Source organism: Colobus angolensis, unplaced genomic scaffold (assembly GCF_000951035.1).
Source record: "Colobus angolensis palliatus isolate OR3802 unplaced genomic scaffold, Cang.pa_1.0 Scaffold255, whole genome shotgun sequence".
Classification (NCBI taxonomy): domain Eukaryota; kingdom Metazoa; phylum Chordata; class Mammalia; order Primates; family Cercopithecidae; genus Colobus; species Colobus angolensis.
In genome coordinates, this window is record NW_012115766.1 from 2,211,596 (window position 1) to 2,235,000 (window position 23,405).

General features: G+C 38.2%; 1 protein-coding gene across 2 annotated transcripts in view; it reads right to left on the reverse strand.

Moving 5' to 3' along the window:
- RXFP2 (relaxin/insulin-like family peptide receptor 2) overlaps window positions 1-13,964 on the reverse strand; it is a 71,277-nt gene extending 57,313 nt beyond the window's left edge. For both annotated transcript variants that reach the window (XM_011946913.1, XM_011946912.1), the window contains exon 1: window positions 13,800-13,964. In XM_011946913.1, the coding sequence (XP_011802303.1) occupies window positions 13,800-13,848 (49 nt within the window). In that variant the 5' untranslated portion in view covers window positions 13,849-13,964. The remainder of the gene's footprint in view (window positions 1-13,799) is intronic.
- Window positions 13,965-23,405: the final 9,441 nt, after the last annotated feature.

Here is a 23,405-nt window from a genome sequence, read left to right on the forward strand (position 1 = left end):
CTGAAGAAAGCCTGTATCCTCTCAGCCAGATGTTCTGGCTCTAACACCAGGGACGATGGCTCCAGGGGGATATAGGCCAAGGAGGAGCGCATCGCCAAGGTGGAGTGGTGTTTAACCCAAGTCAGACGACATGGTCACCAGGGATGGCAATGGTGCTGCAGAAGGGCTATAGAAATTGCCGGCGAAGCCTGTGCCATCTGCTCTAGAGAGCCAACTAACTGCAGTACCAGAGGAAACATTCATTTAGCATCCAGAAAGTGTTAACTAAGTGCCTACTATATGTTGCGTTTTGTTGTCAGTCAGCAAGGCAGACAGTGTCCATTGCTACCTGGAACTCAGGGGCTGGGATCTCTGATGGGGGCGGCGCCATCCTGGGCAGCTTCACTAGAAGCCAAGGTGAAGCAGCTCCATCAGCTGAGTGCACCTGGCCGGAGCACCCCCTACTTCTGTGAAGAGTGAATTTTACTAAAAGTCCACCTTTGTTGGGTAGATGATTTGTTGTTTGTTTGAAGAAAACGAGGAAAGGCTTTTATGTTAAGGTAGGTGAAGAGAAATTGGCCTCTTGGTTGTTGTTGTTTTCCAAACTTGGCGATCTTACCCTTTCATGCAACTGTTTGGTACTCCCTGCCTGGATGGTGTTTCTTGGCCACATCAATCATTATATTCAGAATTTTGATCCAGTTTCACTCACATGTATTTACCCCACCTCCTTTCCATTTCAGAGATTCCTGCCCTAACGGAATTTCTCCCAACCTCTATTTTCTGTCATGTTTTTCTGAGACGAAGCCACCACTTTATGCTGGCGAACGTCCCTCAGGACCCTACTCACAGATTTTTTTATGGGGGAGGGGGCAGAAAATATTGCCCCCTCCTTCTTCAGATGACTGCCTGATGTTTGAAAGACAGATTTGGGGAAATGATGCCTAACTTCGTGGAACAGAGTGTAGACTCAATACATTTTGATTTATATTGGAAAGAAAGATAATGTCAAACTGCCAACATCATCCTTACCAGGGATGGAGGTCAGCCCCACATCCTGCTTGCCTGGGTGCCTTTATGTGGGTCACAAACAGAAGTTGTGGCTGTTGGTGGGTTATTAGGGATTTAAGGGAAGAAGGAAGACTTCCCTTCCAAAAGTGTTGTTTCTGCTGACTGGTAAACTGCCAAAACTCCGCCTTTACAAATGCATTATTTTAGATTAAAAATCTTATCTTTCAGTATGTAAAATTCATCTCCTTCTGCATGAGTTGAGAGACTACCTTCTTCCTAAAGCTCTCCTGAGGCAAGTGAATGGAGAGAATGGGCAGTGTGGTGGGTGAAGGGGAGAAGACCATGGAAAGGGGGATTGTGAAGGAGACAGGCAAGGGGAAGCCCGATGGGAACTTGGTTTGGGAAATGTGGAGAGAAGGTGCTACCTTGGTCCCTTCACCTCTCTCTTTTAATTCCTCTCTGATTCATTGACTGCTATGTTTCATGGAACTTTCACTGGTTCTTCTTCCTCTGAGTGGGAATTATCCCAGATTCTATTCACATCAACTTATGAATGTACCTGCATCCGAGGCTGCAGCGTGTGTTTGGGCAGGACCCACCTCACGTAAGCGTGGGTACCGTCCACCTAGACTGCTCATGCTGAGTGTATGGAAACTGCACAGGACTAGACCAAGTCCCTGGATTCTTCTTTTGTGATGCACAAAGAATGAAGGCCTCTTGTCCTCCCCATAGTAAAGCCTTCCATCTATGTTCTGTACTCCACTCGACCTCACTTTCTCAGACTCTGCATTGTTTCCCTTCTTTCCTATATTTTATATATATACACACACACACACACACACATATACACACATATATGTACATATATATGTATTTTTTGAGATGAATTTTCACACTTGTCGCCCAGGCTGGAGTACAATGGCATGATCTCGGCTCTCTGAAACCTCTGCCTCCAGGGTTCTAGTGATTCTCCTGCCTCAGGCCCCCAAGTAGCTGGAATTACAGGCATGCACTGCCACACTTGGCTAATTTGTTTTGTATTTTTAGTAGAGATGGGGTTTCACCATGTCAGTCAGGCTGGTATTGAACTCTGACCTCAGGTGATCCACCCACCTCGGCCTCCCAAAGTGCTGGGATTACAGGCATGAGCCCCCCCACCCAGCTATTTTCAGTATCTTTGTCTCTCTATTGTACAGCTCCCATCTTCAAAACAAATAAACCATTCAGCCAACCCAAATCCTGTTATATCTGTCTGCCTATAAAACTGAGATATACTCTCCTCCCCTTCACAATTAAATTTCTCAGAAGAACCATGCAAGTAAGTCAATATCTCCACTTCCTTACCACACTTTCATTCTTAAATCCATAGCTTCCACCTTGACCTTGCTGCTCTGCTGACATTCTTCTCACCAGAATCACTGTCATCCTTTTTGACACTAAATCCAATGGCTCTTTTATAGTCCTCATCTTGCTTTGGTTTTCTGCATTTGACACATCCAACCTTGGTCCCCAGGTTGAAAGCTTTTTTTCCTCCATATTTTCTAAAAATTCCTTTTCTTCCTCTTTATCTCCTTAATTCATCAGCTCCGTTTTCTTTGTCAATATACTGACATCTCTAACATGCGTTAGATCAGAGGTTTCTAGATTTTTGCATTTCTTAGACCAAATAAATTCAATTAAAGAATTTAGAGAAACCTGCCAAAAGTTACTGATGTTTTACTTTGTCAAATAAGGATGATTTTAAAACTCTTGAGTTACCATATATTTTAACATGGATTTATTAGAAAAGTAGTATTTTATTGTTAAAAATTAGAGAGAATGTATCTGGAGAAGAAAAGATAATCTTTTCAAAGGAATACATTTGGCTTTATGAAAAATGTATTCCTTTGAAAAGATTGTCTTTCATTTAATTCATGCTGATGAGACGGTGAAACTTTCATTCCTGACAGCAATAGTCAGGACCAGTTTTTGGAACCATGTGTGAGAAAACGGAATCTGGCAATGCAACCAGAATTCTTTAGGGAGGTTAGTCCTCTGTTCTGTAACTCACAAATATTTTCTTGCAGTTTGTCACTTGTTTTTAACTCTGTTTACGAGAGGTTCCCGAGATGGAACTGCCAGATCCTGACTTTAAAATAACTATGCAAACTAAAAATAGCATGTAACTTACTTGATTTAATTAAGTGTAGTTATCTATAAAATCCCACAGCATACAAGTGAGGTTTTGAAGGCTTTCCCTTTGAAATTGATGGTGTCCACTACTACTATATCTGTTCATTGTTGTACTGGAGGGCTTAGCCAATGGAATTAAGTAAGGAAAGTAAGTTAATGGCATATGTATTGGAAGAGAAGACATAAAACTGTTATTATTCATAAATAATATAACTGTGAATATTCATAAATTTTTAGCATTGGTGAATTTTGCAAAGTTTCTATAAAGTCAATTGTATTTTTATATTTCAGCAACTATTAGACAATGAAATGTTTAAAAAATCACACCTCTTAGTGTGGCATGAACAGTGTCATGTATTTAGGAATAAATCTAACAAAAATGGGCAAGACATTTATGTGAAGTATATACTATTAGTGAAAGACATTAAAAACCTAAATAAGTGGAAGGCAATATTTTAAAGATGTTCATTTTTTCCCCAAATCAGTCTATAGATTAAAAGAAATCTCAGTAAAAATCCCAGAAGTAGGTGTGCGGGAATGGATAAGTTGATTCTCAAAGGCATGTGGAAATGCAAAAGAACACGAAGAGCCAGGCTACCATCGAAGAAGGAGAACAAGGAGAGAGGACTCATTATCTGTATGGCAAGACATATTGTAATGGTACAATAGTTCAGGCAGTGTGATGTTGGTGGAAAGACTGAAAGACAGACCAATGGAACAGAATACAAAGTTTGGAAAAAGACAGACACACATGTAAACGTTTGTACTACAGAGCAGTGGGGTGAGGTGATGCTCAATTCTAGATAGATAATAAGATGCAATATGAAAGGTGAAACAATACAGTTTCTAGAAGATAACATAAGAAAAAAATCTTTATGACTGTGAGGTAGATGTATTAAGGAAACTATAAAGAAGAAAAACCAAATAAAAGCACGAATCATAAAGGAAAAGATACTTAAATTAGACAATATACAAATTAAGAACGTCATCTTATTTATTTTTTTGGAGATGGAGACTTGCTCTGTCACCAGACTGGAGTGCAGTGGTTCAATCTTGGCTCACTGCAACCGCTGCCTCCCGGGTTCAAGCGATTCTCCTGCCTTAGCCTCCCAAGTAGCTGGGACTACAGGTAGCTTAGCACAACACCATGCCTGGCAATTTTTTTTTTTTTTTTGTATTTTAGTAGAGATGAGGTTTCACCATGTTGGCCAGGATGGTCTCGATCTCCTGACCTTGTGATCTGCCCGCCTCGGCCTCCCAAAGTGCTAGGATTACAGGCTTGAGCCACCATGCCTGGCCTGTCTTTTTAAAAAGGCATCGTTAAGAGATTGCAAAGACAAGTTGCAGAGTAGAGGATATTTGCTAAGGGTCTGTAATTAGCAAACGTATAGATGTTCTACTAATCAATAAAGAAAAAATGAAAATAGAAAAATGGGCAAGAGACTTGAATAGGTACTGAACAAAAGAGGATATTTGAATGACAAAAAACATCTGAAAAGGTATTAAATCTAAGTCATAATCAGGGAAATGCAAATTAAAACCACAATAAAATATCACTAAGATTACTAGTATGGGTGTAATTTAAAAATAAAAAACCCAATGATACACTATTTGGTGAGGATGTAAAATCATGCACATTCTCATACACTGGTGGAGTGTTAATTGGAGCAGCTGCTTTGGAAAACAGTTTGTCAGTATCTCCTAAGTTTGAAGTTGTGCAAACCCTACGAGTCAGTAGATTTACTTCTAGGTAAATGCCGATAGAAATTCATGCACATGTGCACCAAGAGATTCTTACAAGAATATTCACAGCAGCATTATTCACAATAGCCCCAAGCCAGAAACAATCCAAGTGTCTTTGAAAAATAAAATGGATAAACATTTCTGGAATGTTTCTCAATGACGTACTATATAGTCTTGAAAATGAGCAAACTACAACATCCAAAGTGATTTCAGATCAAGCAGGGCCAGTGGACAGTTCTCCTTCACTTTTTACAATTATCTTGTATTCAGTTAGGAAAACATTCTTTGCAGCCCTAACTTTTAAGATAATTAAGATACTAAGATTATAGCATGTTCTGTTCTCTGTATTTCCAGATACTAAGACTGTAGCATGTTCTGTTTTCCTTATTTCTTATTTCTTTGATAATCATCTCAGAAGTCATTTTTGCAAAAGCTTTACTGAGACTTCAAAACCACTCCTCAGTACAAACTTTCCCTTTTTTCTACCCAAACCGTGTTGCACATACCTCTATGTAATATTTATTAGTATTATATTAAGCTGGTGCAAAACAAATTGCGGTTTTTGCCATTAAAAATAATGGAATTTATTAATTTTGATTCAATGGCTAGAAAAGTTTTCAGTTCTTAGTATAAAGCAGATGCCTCAAAAATTGTTGTCTGAACTTAATTAACATTTTCAGGAATAGCAATGCTGTTTCTGTAAGTGAGCCACATAGACCTAACGTCCATATGTGGGAGTGGAGAGCACATCAGTGCTTCAGTGCTAATCCACATCAGAAGCTTAGGCCAAACTTGGGCATACGTCTGCTGACGATGATGTCAATGTGGGTTGAGTGCATATGATAGAAGCTTTGTTCTCATTTTCTTTTTTTCATTTATCTTACACCAATCGTTCAGTTTTTTAAGTGAAAAACTTGCTTGGCACTATCTTCTTTTTTTTTTTTTTTAAGCCATTTTTTAGGGAAAAGGAGTGGTGGCAAAGGACCTCTCGTAATTTTTCAGCTGGAGTCTATGTAGGCTGGAGTAAGGTGGCCCATATAATTTTGAGAATCGGGTCATAGCACAGGTAATTTTCTCATGCTTTATTCTTTTCAAAACTTACAATTCACAGGTAAAATGAACAAAAATAACAGCATGTACACAACCCTGTGCTTTTAGGGAGGGCAACTTATTTTTCCAAGTGGTTAATTTTAACTTTAGTTATTACAGTAAGAGCGGCGTTTTAAAGTGGGAAACAGGAAACTGCCAAAAAGGAAATGGCTTCAAATAAGGGAAAAGAGTTTTCCCGTAACACTCAGTGTAGATTATTTTCCTTTTCCTATGTATAAGAAAGTTTTCATAAAGACTATCATCTCACCCTCAGACTGAATGTTGAGGCTTTTAAGGGAATATTTTTACAGTGGCGCTTAAGGCAGAATGAAAGAGAATTAGTATCTTCTACATCTCTTATATAACATGGGTTTACATGAAAGAAAATTAGGAGTAGAAATATCTACAGCAATAGATACACTGTTTTTTAGCCTATGGGATTGGAACAGAATGTCCCAGGCAAGGTGTGAATAACAGAAAAAGAGAGAGAGAGGCAATGACCCTGTCCGAAGTCTACTGGCTGAGCTATAATCGAATAAAAAATTGGATAATGAAAGCCAGGTGACAGATAAGAAGTAGAATCTGGCCCCAAACCAGAAGAGATTGTTCCTTAGTCATTTGTGTTATGAGTTTATTAATTTGTCTTAAAGGCGGGAGTGGTAATTAACATCAAGGCTGCTCTACAGGTAAACTAGCATATTAATTGCAGTTTTTGAACTATACTATTTGTTAAGAAACTTTATATTGATAATTAAACAATGTAGATTCAGATATTCTCTTCCCAAATACTTAATTTGTCCTTATTGCCTCCAAATTTAAAACACCGTTTCAAGTAGAATTAGTGCGTCAAACAATCCAGGTGAATTCAGTTATCAATCCTGGCATACACAACGAATATAACAAAAATTAGCACCTCAAAGAAAAAAAAGCCCATGTATATTTTGACCAGTTTTTCCAGCTGTATGGTCCATTGAACAGGTTTATCAGAATCACCTGGGCCGCTTCCTGAACATACAGAGCCCATGACCCACCACAGAGCTATTGAATCCTCAGGGGCTGGAGTTGTGGAATCTGTGTCTCTGACACCATGACAAGTGGTTCTTGGAAACTCGATAATTATGTAAGTATTGCGAATGAAGTGGAGAAGTTATTTGGTATGCCAAAGGTCAAACACTAGTCAAGGTCAAGGCTATGACTTGAACATGGGTTTGCTGACCCCAAATCCAGCATCCTTGTTGCTCTGCTGCCTCCCGTCTCCTAACCTCTTAACGTTTGTGTAGCACTTTACTTCACGACTCCAGATCTCTGGTGTGTGTACGTTCACCCATGTCCTATCTTTGAAAACGCACAATCTGAAGGACAAAAGCTACCTTCTTCACTGAACTTCTGGATCAATGTCATCCACTGTGAGAAAACCCTGAATATGCTCTCACATTACACTCTCATAGACACAGAAAAAACCAATACTGTGCTTTTCCATGGAAACATTTGGGTTATAGAAGAGAAAGCTCTCTATAGAAAATGGATTCGGAAAAAGCCACTGTTGCAAGAGGGCATAAAGCCACTTGTTCTGCAGGGAGCTGGGACTGGAGAAACAATCAGAACTGGGTTCAATGCCAGTTTGAGAAAGGGGCTTAGTGCAGCCCAACTGGCAGAGGCTGGGATCTGCATGAAGTCAACCGCTGGGAATGAGCCCCTGACAATGCATGGGGTATGGAATAACTCTGACCACCAAAGACTGTGATTTAAATAATACTTGCTCGTGGCCAGCAGGGGAAGCAGTGGTGATACCGCTGCAAATGGGCATGAGATTTGGAACTGGATCACCCACAGGCAAAGTCTCTGAGATGCTAACATATATGACAGTTCAGATCTGAACACCCCCTTGGCTATGTGGAATTACTTTTGAGACTACTTTGAGGAGCTGCATGCAGGAGAAGCATTCTTCCAACTTTATGAAATGTCCAGGGCTCCACAAAAAGGGGGAATTCATACCTGGGAAAGAGATGATAGAACTTTCTTTTTTTTTTTAAGATGGAGTCTCACTCTGTCACCCAGGCTGGAGTATGGTGGCACAATTTCGGCTCACCGCAACCTCCACCTCCTGGGTTCAAGCGATTCTTCTGCCTCAGCCTCCCAAGTAGCTGGGACTACAGGCACGTGCCACCATGTCCGGCTAATTTTTTGTATTTTTAGTACAGACAAGGTTTCACCATGTTGGCCAGGCTTGTCTCAAACATCCGACCTCAGGTGATCCGCCCACCTCAGCCTCCCAAAGTGCTGGTATTACAGGCGTGAGTCACCGCGCCTAGCTGATAGAGCTTTAAAGACTAGTTTAAACTCTGCATGATTAAAATTCTCAGAGAACTAATGGAAGGAAGATATCATGAAATAAGAGTGAAAGTTTATGAAACCCCAAACAGACAGCTTTAAACACAGTTGGAATGATCAGAATAAAAAATATAGTCACTGAAAAAAAAATAATAACCTAGTGATTGAATAGAAAATAACTGGAATCAGAGAAAAGGAGAATTAATTAAAATTATCTTTCCTTCATCAGACACATTCTATTAACACTGAATTTCCTTGGGCAAATAAAATAGCCATTATACCACTCGAGAATAATATGGCACAGAACAATTGGTGATCTGTAGAGGGGCATGGCTAATAGAGATCTGTACCACCATAGCAGAAACCCTTTGGAGAGATATGTTGCAGAATTTATAATATTTTTGTGATTTTAGAAAGTTAATGCATATGCTATGAACTATGTAACATTTCCTACTGGCTTGGGGCAAAGTTCCATAACCAAACACATGAACATTTTTCTATAGCACAGTGTATGAAACTTTACAATAAGTGCATAAAGAATCTAAATAGCTCCTGGCCAATTCTGACCAGATTTTGTAGGCAAAGGTGATCAACTCAGTTTTCTGAGCTTTCTGGATTTTAGAATTGTAGACAAATCATTGGACCTAGAAAAAGAGAGCACACCAGTATGGAAGTAATACAGAGATACAATATTCATTTGGTGATGTTTGGGCATGTATTCTAGCAAGCAACGGACATGGTGACCACTGGTCAGGCCAGGAGACTGTGGGATAGAGACAAATAATAGAAAGAAGGCAAAGGCCAAAAGAGGGAGACAAAGAGGATCCAGGAAGCCCTGGGGAGGGAACTCGGCAAAGACAGGAGGTGATTAGAGAGAGGAATACTTGAGAAAGGGGGCAAATTGAGGGATAGATGTATTCCAAGGTGGAAATGAAAAGCCAGAATTGACCAATTAGGATGGAGCAGGTGTGAGAGTTACTGAGAATGTGATGTAGCCAGTACAAAGGCAGAGCTGGAGGAGATAGGAACTCAGAGAGCAAGAGAGTTGAAGAGCAAACCCAAGGAGAGCAGAAGGGAGATTTCAGAGGTGAGGACACCAGGAAGATAGGGATGGGGGTGGGAGGGCGAGACATGAAAATGGAGGGAAGACAAGCCAGGAGAGCATCTGAGACAGATGCCTGCAAAGGCAGGGAGGAGGGGAGGATAAATAAAGGTGGGAAGGAGAGGAGAGAGGCTTGGACAGGGCCTGAGTCAGAACAGTGGGAAGGGGGAGGATGGGAAAGGAGGGCTAGAACTTTATCAATCACACTGAACATATTGTAAAGGCTTTTGACTTTGTAATAAAGTTACATTTTCAGTTGCAATTCTTTAAATTTTTTTTTTTTTTTAATTTCGAAACGGAGTCTTGCTCTGTTGCCCAGGCTGCAGTACAGTGGTATGGTCTCGGCTCACTGCAACCTCTGCCTCTCAGCCTCCCAAGTAGCTGGGACCACAGGTGTGCACCACCATGCCTGCCTAATTTTTATATTTTTAATAGAGATGGGATTTCACCATGTTTCCCAGGCTGGTCTCGAACTCCTAGACCTCAGTGATCTGCTTGCCTCCCAAAGGATTACAGGTGTGAGCCATCGCGCCTGACTACAATCTCAATTCTTCTTGCATCTTTAAACACTCAGAAGTCTGTTTATCACATGACTGTTGAATCAGCTGTTTTATTTTGGCTTCAGGGCACTTCTCTGATAGCAACATTGACCTTTATTGCGAACTTAGTTTTTAAAAATACATACAAAACACCTGGAAGTACAGGTGAGTAAAGCACATGAGAAGCTTATTTTTTGTTTTTAGATAATTAGGCCTCTAATTCCACTACTACTTCACATGTGAAACAAGCACACTCATTTTACCCAAAGAATGTTGAGTTATATGTTGACCAAATAAGTAAACCAAGCCATTCTGGGCTCTTAAATAGATATGTACTCCTAAGAATTAGGTGCAGTTTTTGTTGCATAACTATTTATACAAAACCATTCTTTGTTAACTGAATTTTATTTGGGTTACTATATCTATATTCCGGAATTAAAATGTGCCATTTTTCTTTTTCTTTTTTTTTTGAGACGGAGTCTCGCTCTGTCACCCAGGCTGGAGTGCAGTGGCCGGATCTCAGCTCACTGCAAGCTCCACCTCCCGGGTTCACGCCATTCTCCTGCCTCAGCCTCCTGAGTAGCTGGGACTACAGGCGCCCGCCACCTCGCCCGGCTAGGTTTTGGTATTTTTTAGTAGAGATGGGGTTTCACCGTGTTAGCCAGGATGGTCTCGATCTCCTGACTTCGTGATCTGCCCGTCTCGGCCTCCCAAAGTGCTGGGATTACAGGCTTGAGCCACCGCGCCCGGCCGGAAAATGTGCCATTTTTCAATATCAACCTATTAGAAAGCAACATCCCAATTTTGCCTCTAAAATTCACATGGCAGGCAATTTTGTCACTTCCAGTGAGAGGCCTTAAAACTCTTTGATTACATCTGGTCATATTTATTCACAGTAAGATGAGCACACGAGTAAGCATCTGTTGTGAGATGTATTTAGCTGGCGTCTTCTGGGATAACACGTCTCTAAAGGTTTTAACTCCCATGTTCCCAATCTTTTTCCTTCTCCCTCACAGTGGGCTTCATTCAGCCCGCAAGCAAGTCAGTCTTTGGGATGACTGGCCTGAAATATACTTGATTTTCACAACTGTCCACAGCATGAATATAAAGGTGTGAAATTAAAATTCAGACGGAAAACCTTTTCTCAAGTCAGAGTGGCCAAGTGAAACTGACATCCCTAAGAAAGGACCATGCCAGGCGTGCCTTGAGCTTGGCCACTAGGGGGCAGTCAAACACTGCTCCCCTCAAAATACTGTTTGGGCCCGGTTTTGGATAACCTGTTTTGGAGGTTAAGCAAATTATTTGAGTAAGTAGCAATTGGTAGTTACCAAGTAGCAACCTCAATACTTCATGCTTTTAATTTCCTACATAAGCCCATGTTTTTGATTTGTAATACGGTTCCTAATTTGTCCATTAAGAAATGTTTTTTAAAAGTTTAAAGTTATTTTTAATAACTGTATTTTAGACAGGTTTACTCTTCAAGACTGCTACTGTTTTTAGATCTGCCTGTGGCTTTATAGTTCCCAGTTTAATTATGTTATGCGAGATAGTTAGTAACAATTACTTGAATTTTATGGACATATTTCAACAGGTTGAAATTCCACAAAACAATTGGTAGTTACCAAGTAGCAGCCTTAATACTTCATGCTTTTAATTTCCTACATAAGCCCATGGTTTTAATTTGTAATATGGTTCTTAATTTGTCCATTAAGAAATGTTTTTTAAAAAGTAGTTTGAAGCTGGTTAATCAAGATACACAGTGAATAAATTAATGATAAAATACATGTAATAATAATAAGATACGTTATGTGTAGTTGTCTATTAGTGCCTGTAGCTTAAGGCGTCAGTCACTCATTCCTTAGACACTCCCGAGTGATGATGATCAGAGGAGAACAGACGATCACATCATTTCTAATTTTCTGTTTTGTTTAGCTCTGGCCTAAGAGTCTATCACAAATATTATTTAAATTAAAAAGACAACCCTTACTTTTAGGCAATTCTAAATGAGCTTTCTTTGGTTACTATGAAAAGCCTTACCATTTTAATTGTCCACAATTTTATTGTGAAAAAGAAAAAAGGTTTACTAATTATAGAGCAAATCCTATTATTTTTGTAAGTAGCAATAAAATGTCAAAGTATTGATTGATGTGTCTTGCTTTGAAAAGAAATCATTTTAAACATAAAGGTTTAAATTAGTAGTCAACAGTAATACAAAATTAGAAAATAAAAACTCCCAGAGATTATAATTAATCAACAAATATTTATTAGGTTGGTACTAGGAGTTTGAAATATGGCTTTTACTTAGAAATAAAATCAAACGACAATTATTAATTGAATTTTTGTTTTTAGTTGAAAGGGTGACTTTACATTATGGTAAATCACAAAATGTTATTTTAGTAGTAGATGTTTTTCATCTCATAAACGGTTTAAGCAAAATCAATTAAATGCATTATCATGTGTAAAAGCAAAAATATAGTAAAATTGGTTAAACTATGGTTACAGTCCTGCACATAAAGGGCACAGATGATCTCTATGACTTGTCTTAAATCCAAGAACCTACTTTGTAGCTGTATATTCTTAAAATCTTATAAAATTGAATATTCAAATGTGGATAGAACATGAACTTCTGAAGTAGGACCTTAAATAGGACCTTAAATAAAGAAATAGACTGCTTGCTACAACTGTATTGCATGCCAGGTGAGTTCATATATTGTTTCTTCTTAGTTAATACTAAGTTTTTCATGTAAGATATATTAAAATATAAAATAAAAGTCATGCTAGGTATATGGAGATATGTATTTTAAATATTTGAAGTAAAGTTTTAGTATTCTTTTAAATTCAAAATAAAATTTAGATATTTTAAGTCTTTTAAAAATCTTTTGTTTGTTAGAAGTTTTAAAATAATTCCTCATAAATATTGCACTTTGTTTCAGGATTTAAAATATTCACTTGGAATTCACTTAATAAAACTGAATATTTAAAAAACCTAAAACGAATTTTTCAGAAAATAAAAATAATTTCAAATTTTAACCTTTATTCTCAGAGGTTTATCATAATTCTTTAAGAAAAAATACAAATTAAAATATAAACATTTTTGAATAATAATAAACCTCAGCAAACCTTGGGTATGATTAATAGGTTGTTTATGAATGTATAGGCTGACAACGAATCTTTTTCTTTAAAAGCAAGTGAAGATTTAAGTTTTATTTTTTGGTGAGCTTTACAATGAAAATGGTGCTAACTTGAAAATTAAGAGTTTGACTGAAATAAAAATTTCCACAAATTAAAAACAAAAGAAAATTTTCTAAGTAAATGCACTTTTATAGACTTTTAATAACTTTATTTTAGAGAGGTTTACTCTCAGAGACAGATACTGTTTTTTAGATCTGCCTGTGGCTTTGGAGTTCCCAGTTTAATTACATTAATGCAAGATAGTTACTAACAATTACATGAATTTTATGGACATATTTCAACAGATTGAAATTCCACAAAACACAATTTTAGTTTATTAATTTGTCATACTTTTTAAAACAAATGCCAAAAATATTTTCTGCATTTTAATTCATATAGTCAACATTGTTTGTTGACATACTTTATCTACAGCTTTAATAACATACAAAGGCATGCTTCCATGAAAAATTTGTTGCATCTAAAAATTACTAGGCTATATGGGACTAAAAGCAACGAAAGGTAATGACAAATACAAGGCAAATTTGATGTCCGTTTTTTTTTTTTTAACACCCCAATACATTTTTTACAATTGCCATAGAACTACATAGAAATGTATTTTTTGGGAATTGCACTCATTTAAAGTGAGAAAGTAGCAGCCTTACCTTTGACATGGATCAGAACGATGAAATGAAGTAGAAAGAACATTGTCATCAATCTGAGGCTGAAGAGATGTTTAAAACCAGAAAAATAATCATAGGTTTACAGCAATTGAGTTATTAGACGTATCCTCCTCATACCTCAGCAGGAGTTCTGATGTAGTAATTTCAGTGCCTCCCATGTTCTGAGCATGCTCACAGCTAGAACTATACTGGCATGAGGGGAGACGGATTCTTGTCACTATGCAGGCTGTCTTTTTTGTTCTTTCTTTTTTTTTTCTTTCAGTTTAAATCTACAGTTGTGTTCTTGATCACTAATTCATTATGGTGTGTAAAGGGAGGTATAATAGGACTTTGGTATTATTCGATAAGAAACATTTTTTAATCACTTAAAAATTTTTTTTCCTCCAAAGCATGTGCAACAATTTGCTCTTATTTAAATGCAAACATATATCGAAGTTCTTAAATATGAAGGATATAGGCTTACACGGAGTAGGCTATGAAACTCTTTACAATTATATTTTCATGCAATAAACAAATGTCAAAAAGCTGCTTACTTACAGATACACAAAGAACACCCACTTCTATTCAAATATACTTAAAGTTTTTCAAATGACATATAAAAAGATAAATATATGGCGCTGTGTTAAATAATTACTGTAAGACATTCATACAATATTTTCACTTCACATAATTCCCCCATAATCATATTCCTTTTTCTTGAAGTGAATAATTTTATTCTTCCTTCCAGCTCTGTATTGCACACCTATTAGAAAACACTAATTATAATTTAGTTCTTACGTCCTGAAAGCAGCTTTCTCAACAGCATAGTTAGTACAAGTTAAAGTATAAAAAGGGACTTTTGGTTGTAGGATTCTGTTGATCCCAGTGTAATCATTAAGACTTCTCCAAAAAGATGTAGAATTTCTGTGTCTGAGTTTATATTTTACTAACAGGGAAATATCTATCTAGAATACAGTTTGTAGTTCTGATTTGGAGAGAAGATTTTGTGACTGAACGATGCAGATTCTCTTATATATTGTTGTTAACTGTATCCTAACAACACTGAAAAAACTATCTTGTGGTGACTATTGTCATCACAAATCATAAAATATGGGGTTTTCCTTGTTCTTTCTTTCATTGTAGCCTTTGAAAGAACAAGGATTCAAACAGAATTTACAATAAAAAATACTGTATTTATCACATAATGTATTTAGTTCTTTTCTCTTTTTAAGAAGTGAGTTAAATTCCCTAAGACACCTCCCAGATACGTTTATATGTGGTCTCATCTGATCTTTCAAATCAAAAGAAAAAGCAACAGAGAGAATAAAGATGAAAAGAAATACTTCAAGATCTTTTCTTACATTTCAAGCATCTTTTTTTCCCTCACTAACCTCGAGGCCTTTTTAGGTAAAAATTATCTTATTTCACTTAAAGGAATGATTAGTTTTTCTCATGTTTTGTGTTTTGCTGTTGAGATGATGGATGCTGGTTTCTGGTACTGAAATTTTGAGCATGAGTTTTTAAGTGCAATTAAATACCATGAATTGTCCATCATAAGTCTATTTGAAGTACAAATATATTTTCTATGAAAATGTAATTTTTGGAGAAATAAGAAATGTCAAGATGTCAAAGAAATTAGTTTAGATTTCTTCATGGTATTGTTACTCCTTTCTGTGAGGCTTTTCAATGTTAATCTTTGAAATATATTAACACAAACATTCAGAAATCAATAATTATAAATAATAGGAACATCTTTGGCTCACTGGTTTTTATAGGTAGAATATGCAAGCTTTGAAATACCATTTCATTTAACATGTTTTAACTTTGACTTATCTGGTGTGAATATCCAGTCTTTTGCACTGAAACTGAAATGATTGACATTTACACAGGGATATAATATATGTGTTTAAATAAGAGTGAATGAATTTACTCTATTCTTAGAGCCACAATTGGTAAGGAGGCTCCAGACAGTGCTTCATGCAGAGCTGAGATGAAGGACTTGTGCAAACTGAATCCTCACTGGATAATTAACTTTGAATCTGCACAAGTGTATTTTATTGATCCTTGCCTGAATCAGCTCATCCCTTCATCCCAGTCTCCTGTTGGTAGGACCCTTACTTTTAGCAATAATACTATAAAAGCTCATGTGAATATATTATTTACTGTATAAAACAATTCAATATAATTATGGCTAATTCAAGGGAATTTATTTACTGAAAGCGTTAATTACCTAGTTCTATGTGGTGGGGAGAGGGCGCAGACATTTTCTTAGCTTCTACCGTCATTTTTATATACATCTTGGAAACTATTGTTAAATACAAAATTCTTAAATCAAGAACATAATTTATTTAAAAATGGTCAGAAACCCTAATTTTAACACATTTTCATGATTGTGTGATTTTTTTATATAGGGTATAATTCATTATCTTTCCAAATTAATGTTTTCAATTTAAAAGATATTTACTAAACACTTACTCTACTTAGTGAGAGTATAGCCTTGTAAACATTTCTCACTTCTATAGCCTTTTTACTTTATATAGCCTCTTAAGCACCAAACCTGACCCATTAGCAGTTAGTATCACTTTCTGTTTTGGGGAAAACCAGACATACTGATATTCAAAGAACAAATTATATGAATAGATAAGATCTGTCCTCAGAAAGATAAATTATAGAATAATAAACATCCGAATCCCAAGCTCATGATAGCAGGCCAATAATGGCAATGTTCCCTTGAATAGCCTCCTTACCATAAATCAAGTTATAGTAAAATCTGAGTAATTCAGCCATACTAGCTAAGTATTTGTGTTTATAACTATATATTAGCCTTTATATGTGAGGTTATAGCATTGTCATTATTCAGTAAGATTTATTTGCACCCCGTGGGCACAGCAAACCTAACAATCACCTAATCTCATCAGCATAGTCAACATAGTGTGTCCATCAGGTGAGCAAACCAGTTCTGGCACAGGGTCCATTTTGATTAAGAAAGTCTAAATTAAGGGTTTTTTTTTTTTTCTTTTTTTAGACACGGTCTTGTGCAGTGGTGCTATCATTTGCTCACTGCAGCCTCAATCTCCCAGGCCCAAACAATCCTTCTACCTCAACCTCCTGAGTAGCTGAGATCACAGGTGTATGTGACAACATCCACTAATTTTTCATATTCTTTTTTTGGAGACATGGGGTCTCCCTATGTTACCCAGTCTGGTCTTGAACTCCTGGGCTCAAGCAATCCTCCCACCTCAGCCTCCCGAAGTATTGGGATTATAAGCATAAGCCACCATGCCTGGGCTTAAGTGTTCTAATTTTGATGTTTTAAGTTTAAAATAATTTAAGTCATGCTCCATTTGTCTGGGAATTTCAACTCTTGGCAAGCTCAACTATTAGGAGCATAGCCACGAACCCAGAGTAAAAAATAACCCTGAGACATCCACTGCTGGCAGTATGGTAGATTAGATACACTGAAAAGACTTCTTGCTTGAAAATGCTGTAATAGCTCCTGCATAAAACAATTTTGTTGCATTTCTGGAGTCTTCAAAATGAGGGGAATCAAGTCTAAAGGGAAAATACATGACAAAAATAAAAACCAAATGCCGAAATGGCAATGGAGCACAGTAAACAAATGTAAAAAGCAAGATTGGTTTGCAAAAAATGCAGATATCAGCACTACAACTTTTAGGCCTTGAGTCAGTGGCCAAATCTGAGCGCTAAGCCAGAGCTTCCTCGAAGGATCAGGCTAAAGACTATGAAAGGCAGTGTCCTGCAGCACCATTGCAAAAGAAATGCAAACTCCATAATAAAAATATCCTTAATTGAAACCCCTACATTTTATCCAGGTTAAAATCAACTAAATATGAGCTCATTATCAAAGATCAACCAAGGATATATGGGTAAAAGTTGACAGAAACAAAGCAATAAATTTAGAACCCCACGTACTTCAAATATTGAGATGATCAGTTATGGAATGTAAAATATTTAAAGACTGCAATTACAAGAATAAATAAGGAATAAGAAACCATCAAAAAGCAACAAAGAGAATTTTCAGCAATGAAAAATATGTTCCTAAAATTTTAAAACTCACTGGATACGGTAAAGAGCTGTCAAGACATAGTTGATAAAATAAGTTGTAAATGGAAATAAGGGACTGAAGAAAGTTCCCAGAAGGCAGCATAGATAAACAGGGAATGAAAAAAAAAAAAAAATGAAAGAAGAGACTAGGAGGAAAGCAGGAAAAATTTCAACACACAGCTAATTATAGTCCCCACAGGAGAAACTAGTGAGAATGAAGAGGAGATAATATCTGAAGAGATAATTATTGAGAATTTTCTAGAACTGATAAAATACAAGAATTTATAGATACAGCAAGGACAACTTCTACTAGGAAGGACAAATAAAATTAATCTGTATTTACACATTCAGTTTTGAAATTGTATAATATAAAAGAAACCAGAGGGAAAAGACAGGTCACCTACAAAGGGAAAATTAGAATGTTAGCAGACTTGCCAACAATAGCAACGGAAGCCAGAAGTGTAGTAATGCTCACAGTTCTGAGAAAAAATAACTGACAACTAAAGATTGTGTACCCCACAAAACGATCTTTTAACAGGAATGTAAAATAAAGTCATGCATAACATATATGAATACTAAGAAGTTAGGCAAGAACCAAAATGAAAAATGCAGACCAAAAGTTTGATAGCGTTTCAGGGAGGGGAACAATATGAGTTGCGAAGGTCATTAGGTGAAACCTCAGCTCTGTCCCTCTTAATTGATGGATCGAGAGATTAAGAAATAGTGTCAACTATTCTCCCGGTGGCATCAAGGCACACACGCCAAAGTAAGTCTGAAGGGTAGATGGAAGTAAAACAGATTCTTGCTTCTGTGTGAAACTGAGAGCATCCTTGGGTGCCCGTAATCCCAGCTACTGGGGAGGCTGAGGCAGGAGAATCACTTGAACCCAGGAGGTGGAGGTTGCAGTGACCCAAGATTGCGGGCTAGACCAAAAACTGGGTGGATACTCAAAAAGCATATTAGAGATATTATGGTATATTCGATTATTGTTTCCAATTATTCCACTCCCCGTAATAAGGGTATGTGCCCCCACATTTTGCCATGTTCCCTGGCAGGGCCTCTCAGTGGGTAATGTATATTTTTCTGCTCCATTGACTTTTGCCTTGACCATGAGACTTGTTTTCACCAACTGAATGTGACTCAGTAAGACATATGCCACCTTCCAGCAGAGGCTTGTTTGTCTGTTTGTCTGTTTGTTTGTTTCTTGAGAGGGAGTCTGGTGCTGTCATCCAGGCTGGAGTGCAGTGGCGCAATCTCGGCTCACTGTGAGCTCCGCCTCCTGGGTTCACGCCTTTCTCCTGCCTCAGCCTCCCGAGGAGCTGGGACTACAGGCGCCCGCCACCACGCCCAACTATTTTTTTTTTTGTTTGTTGTTTGTTTGTTTGTTTTAGTCGAGACGGGGTTTCACCGTGTTAGTCAGGATGGTCTCAATCTCCTGACCTCGTGATCCACCCGCCTCGGTCTCCCAAAGTGGTGGGATTACAGGCGTGAGCCCAGCTGAGGTTTTATGTGTGCTTTTGTGGTATGGCATGGTCGTTTGTACTCCCCCATTCCTTAGCCAGAATGAGAGTCACATGGGCCATGCTTGAACCGGAGTTCAGCCAGGCCCAGAAGAGCCACACAACAGCCACAGACCCATAGGCAAAACATACGTGTTTATTGTGGAAGCCACTGAGACTTTGACTCTGTTGTTGCTGCTGTGTTTGCCACAATAAAACTTAACTCAGACAGACAGATAAATCTGGAAATCATCAGTGTAATCCTTAGTTTTACAAGACTAAATCTGATGTGGCTGGCCTAGAGGCATGTGCTGTGTATATTGCATAAATGAATACACAAATTTAATTTTTCTTTGCAGAGCTTTTCTTCTTTTGGAATGTGTTCTACATTATATACTATTCCCAAGTTTCTTATAGTGAATTATTCAAAGATTACTTCCAGAGCTGGCATTCCTTTTATTATCCACAAAACGATTCCTAAACATTAAATTCTTTTGTCTTTCCGAAATTCTGTGTAATGTGACTGAACCTCAATATGCGTTTAGTCGACAGGTGCTATTTTCTAAGGCATATGTATCATAATCTTTTAGTGCCTTCATTTGAAAACTTCAGGGAACATAAAATAAATTAGAACGTCATTGAGGGCTGTTTAAATTTCCAAGTCCGTGTATTAAGTTTACCCTGAATAAATGTATTTTTATTTATAGAGTGCCAACCATATATATTGCTGGGTAATGATATTTGATTTAAAGTGAAAAGTCACAAATCATTTTTATCTAAATTCATTTTGAATTCATTATGCCAGCTCTACATTTGATAGAATTATAAAACACAGACCTGGCCGAGCCCACAGGGGCCCTCATCTGAGCTTAAAACCCACAACGACCATTCCTCTCTCTCTCTCTTCTCCTATCTCGCCTTTTGCGCGAGTGTGAACATTGATCTGTGCTCCGTTTCTCGATTACCTCATTTCCCTCATTCTGACAGCTGCCTGAAGTATGCAGAAAAGTTTTCATCCTGCTAACTCTTGGGAATTTTTTTTCAGATAAAAATATTTTCTTTATTAATGACCCCAACTGTATTTCTTTAGATACAGGAGTTTTGAATCAAATATTTAGGAGAAAACAAGTTAAGATTGCAACTCTTTTCTTTTTTTTTTTGAGACGGAGTCTCGCTCTGTCGCCCAGGCTGGAGTCCAGTGGCACAGTCTGGGCTCACTGCAAGCTCTGCCTCCCAGGTTCATGCCATTCTCCTGCCTCAGTCTCCCAAGTAACTGGTACTACGGGCGCCTGCCGCCATGCCCAGCTAAATTTTTTTGTATTTTTTTTTAGTAGAGATGGGGTTTCACTGTGTTAGCCAGGATGGTCTCCATCTCCTGACCTCGTGATCGGCCCACCTCGGCCTCCCGAAGTGCTGGGATTACTGGCTTGAGCCACTGCGCCCGGCCACCCTGCAACTCTTTACCAGCAATATATTGAAAAGTGAAATAGCTTAGAAAAGAGAGTGGAACAGAAGGAGAATGAGGGAAGGAAGGTAAAGAAAAAGGAATTAAGTTGATCAAGTGGATTTTTTTTTTTTTTTGTAATTCTTGGGAGCTATGAAGTCCTTCTAGCACAGCTCTTTTCTGCAGATTATTTTTCAAACATGTACAAAATGGAACCAAGATAGAGAATTCTTTAAGTATCTCAAGAGGTGCAACATTAACAGCTACGATTACCAGTAGCAAGTGTTCAGCCTTCAGTTGCCAGCCACTTCCTCCTCCTGTTCCCAAGAGTTAGCAGAATAAAAACATCTTCCCCAGGATGCCCTAAACAGTTCATTTTAGATGAAAGAATTAATGAGCAAAAGCAAGGCCCCAACTATTCAATACACAGATTAATCTCTGAATATCCGAGTTAACTCTGCTCCTCTTGGGGCAATCCTGGGACAGTCAGGATGTATATTTTTATTTCATTTATTGATGTGTTCGTTCATGAAATTTGGAGTTTACATTTAAGATGAAGTATGAGGGGGCGTGGCATATGTAGAAGGCTGGAGTGAAGGGGGTGTGGGAGGGCATCGCATGCAAGTAGAAGAGGGGGAGCATGTGAAGTGCTTTTTAAGCCGTGGGAAGAAATGTAGACTTCACATGGTGGGAAAGGGAGAGTAGTTGCAAAGCTTGAATCAAGGAGGGGAGAAAAGGTTGGCGTGCCCCATGGAGAGGGTGTGCTGGAGAGGACAGACCCTGAAGGCAGGAAAACCTGTAAGATATACCGCAGTCATGTAAGAAGGCACGAACCAACAGCATGGCAGGGGGAATGAGGAGAGGAAACAGATGTGAGATGTATTTTGGAGGAAGAATTGATGGGATGATGAGCCATGGGAGGAAGGGGGAGAAAGAGAAATCTTGGGTGATTCTCAGGTCTCTGGGTTGAGCCACTAAATAACAGACCTGCGAAGGGGAGCATTTGGTCAGGATGAGGTTGAGTATTTCCGTGTGCTGAGCCTGAGAAACCTGAGGAACATCCAGACAGCAATGTCCAGCCAGCAGGTAGAAATAGACGTCAGAATACAGGAAAGAGGTGCAGTCTGGGAAACAAGGAGTTTCACTTGCCAAAATATTTCCTTAAAATACTTTAAGACTAAAGGGATTGAAAAGCTAAAGGGAAATGCAATTAAATTTTTAAAACCACTCAGGTGTTACATAATAGGAGACATTAATTAAAAGTCATTACAATTCTAAGGCACTGAAGATATTAGGGCCACATACAGTTAATATCAGATCACTATCTAATGAGCATTTATTATGTGACTAGCATACACAGGCTTCAGTTGAGTAAACCCAAGGAAAGGAGGTGGAAAAGAAAAATCACCCCTCACAGCCAGCAATGTTATTTTTCCATTTGAGACGATTAACAACCAGTTACTTAGGAAGTCATACAATAATTGTATTCTGAAATTAGCTGGATCCTTCAATACAATACTATAGATTTCAAAATGGGTACTTAAGGCATACAGAGTTAACAAATGAACGGGGGAAATAATATTAAAACACTAAACTCTGTGAAAATGTTGAAATATTCGTATATTTTCATGGGATATAGAGTAGCTTATTTCAGTGAAATTGATGAGGTCAAATAACTAGACTTTTTCAAGCACAGAGCCAGAGAAAGACTGAGATTCTCTATTAAATCACAAAGCCACCTCCAAGGCAGATGCATTGCTCTAGGACAATTGCTCTAAGGCTTTATGTTAGGAGTCCCCTGGGTTCTACCAAGGACCAAGGGATCTCAAAGGGATTCGGGAAGGCAGCTGAGATAGGGGCTGAGGTACTGGAGAGAGAAATGATTTCACTGGCTGGTGCCAACAGTGGCCTGAAGTTTTTCTATGTATATATACACATCACGGAGCACAGCTAGCTGTCTAGAATCTGAACTTCCTTCGCTTTCCACAGGCCTCCTGAGGCTGCAGATATTTCCTTCTATTCTGTACATCTCTGAGTCTATCCATGATGTTCACTTAGCCATATTTAACATACATATTATTCATTGTTACATTATAGATATAAAATATATGTGTCATCTAATGTGATATGACTTAGGAAGATCGGACTGGCAGGCGGACACATCCTCACTGCTGTGTGCCTAACAACACAGTATATGAAAAGCGGATGTTCTGAGAGAAAGAACTTTTGTAGTAGAGCCATCAGTGACAAACACTTATAAGGTGAACATGTACAATAGAGAACAGCTAAGAAAAATAAACTGGGGGCCGGGCGCGGTGCTCACACCTTTAGTCCCAGCACTTTGGGAGGCTGAGGCCAGGAGTTCAAGGAACTCCTGGATAACTTGAGACCAGGAGTTCAAGACCAGCCTGTCCAAATGGTGAAACTCCAACTCTACCTAAAAAATACACACACACACACACACACACACACATGAATTAGCTGGGCCTGGTGGCGCACCTGTAATCGTAGCTACTTGGGAGGCTGAGACACAAGAATTGCTTGAACCCGTGAGGTGGAGGTTGCAGTGAGCCGAGATTGCACCACTGCCCTCCAGCCTGG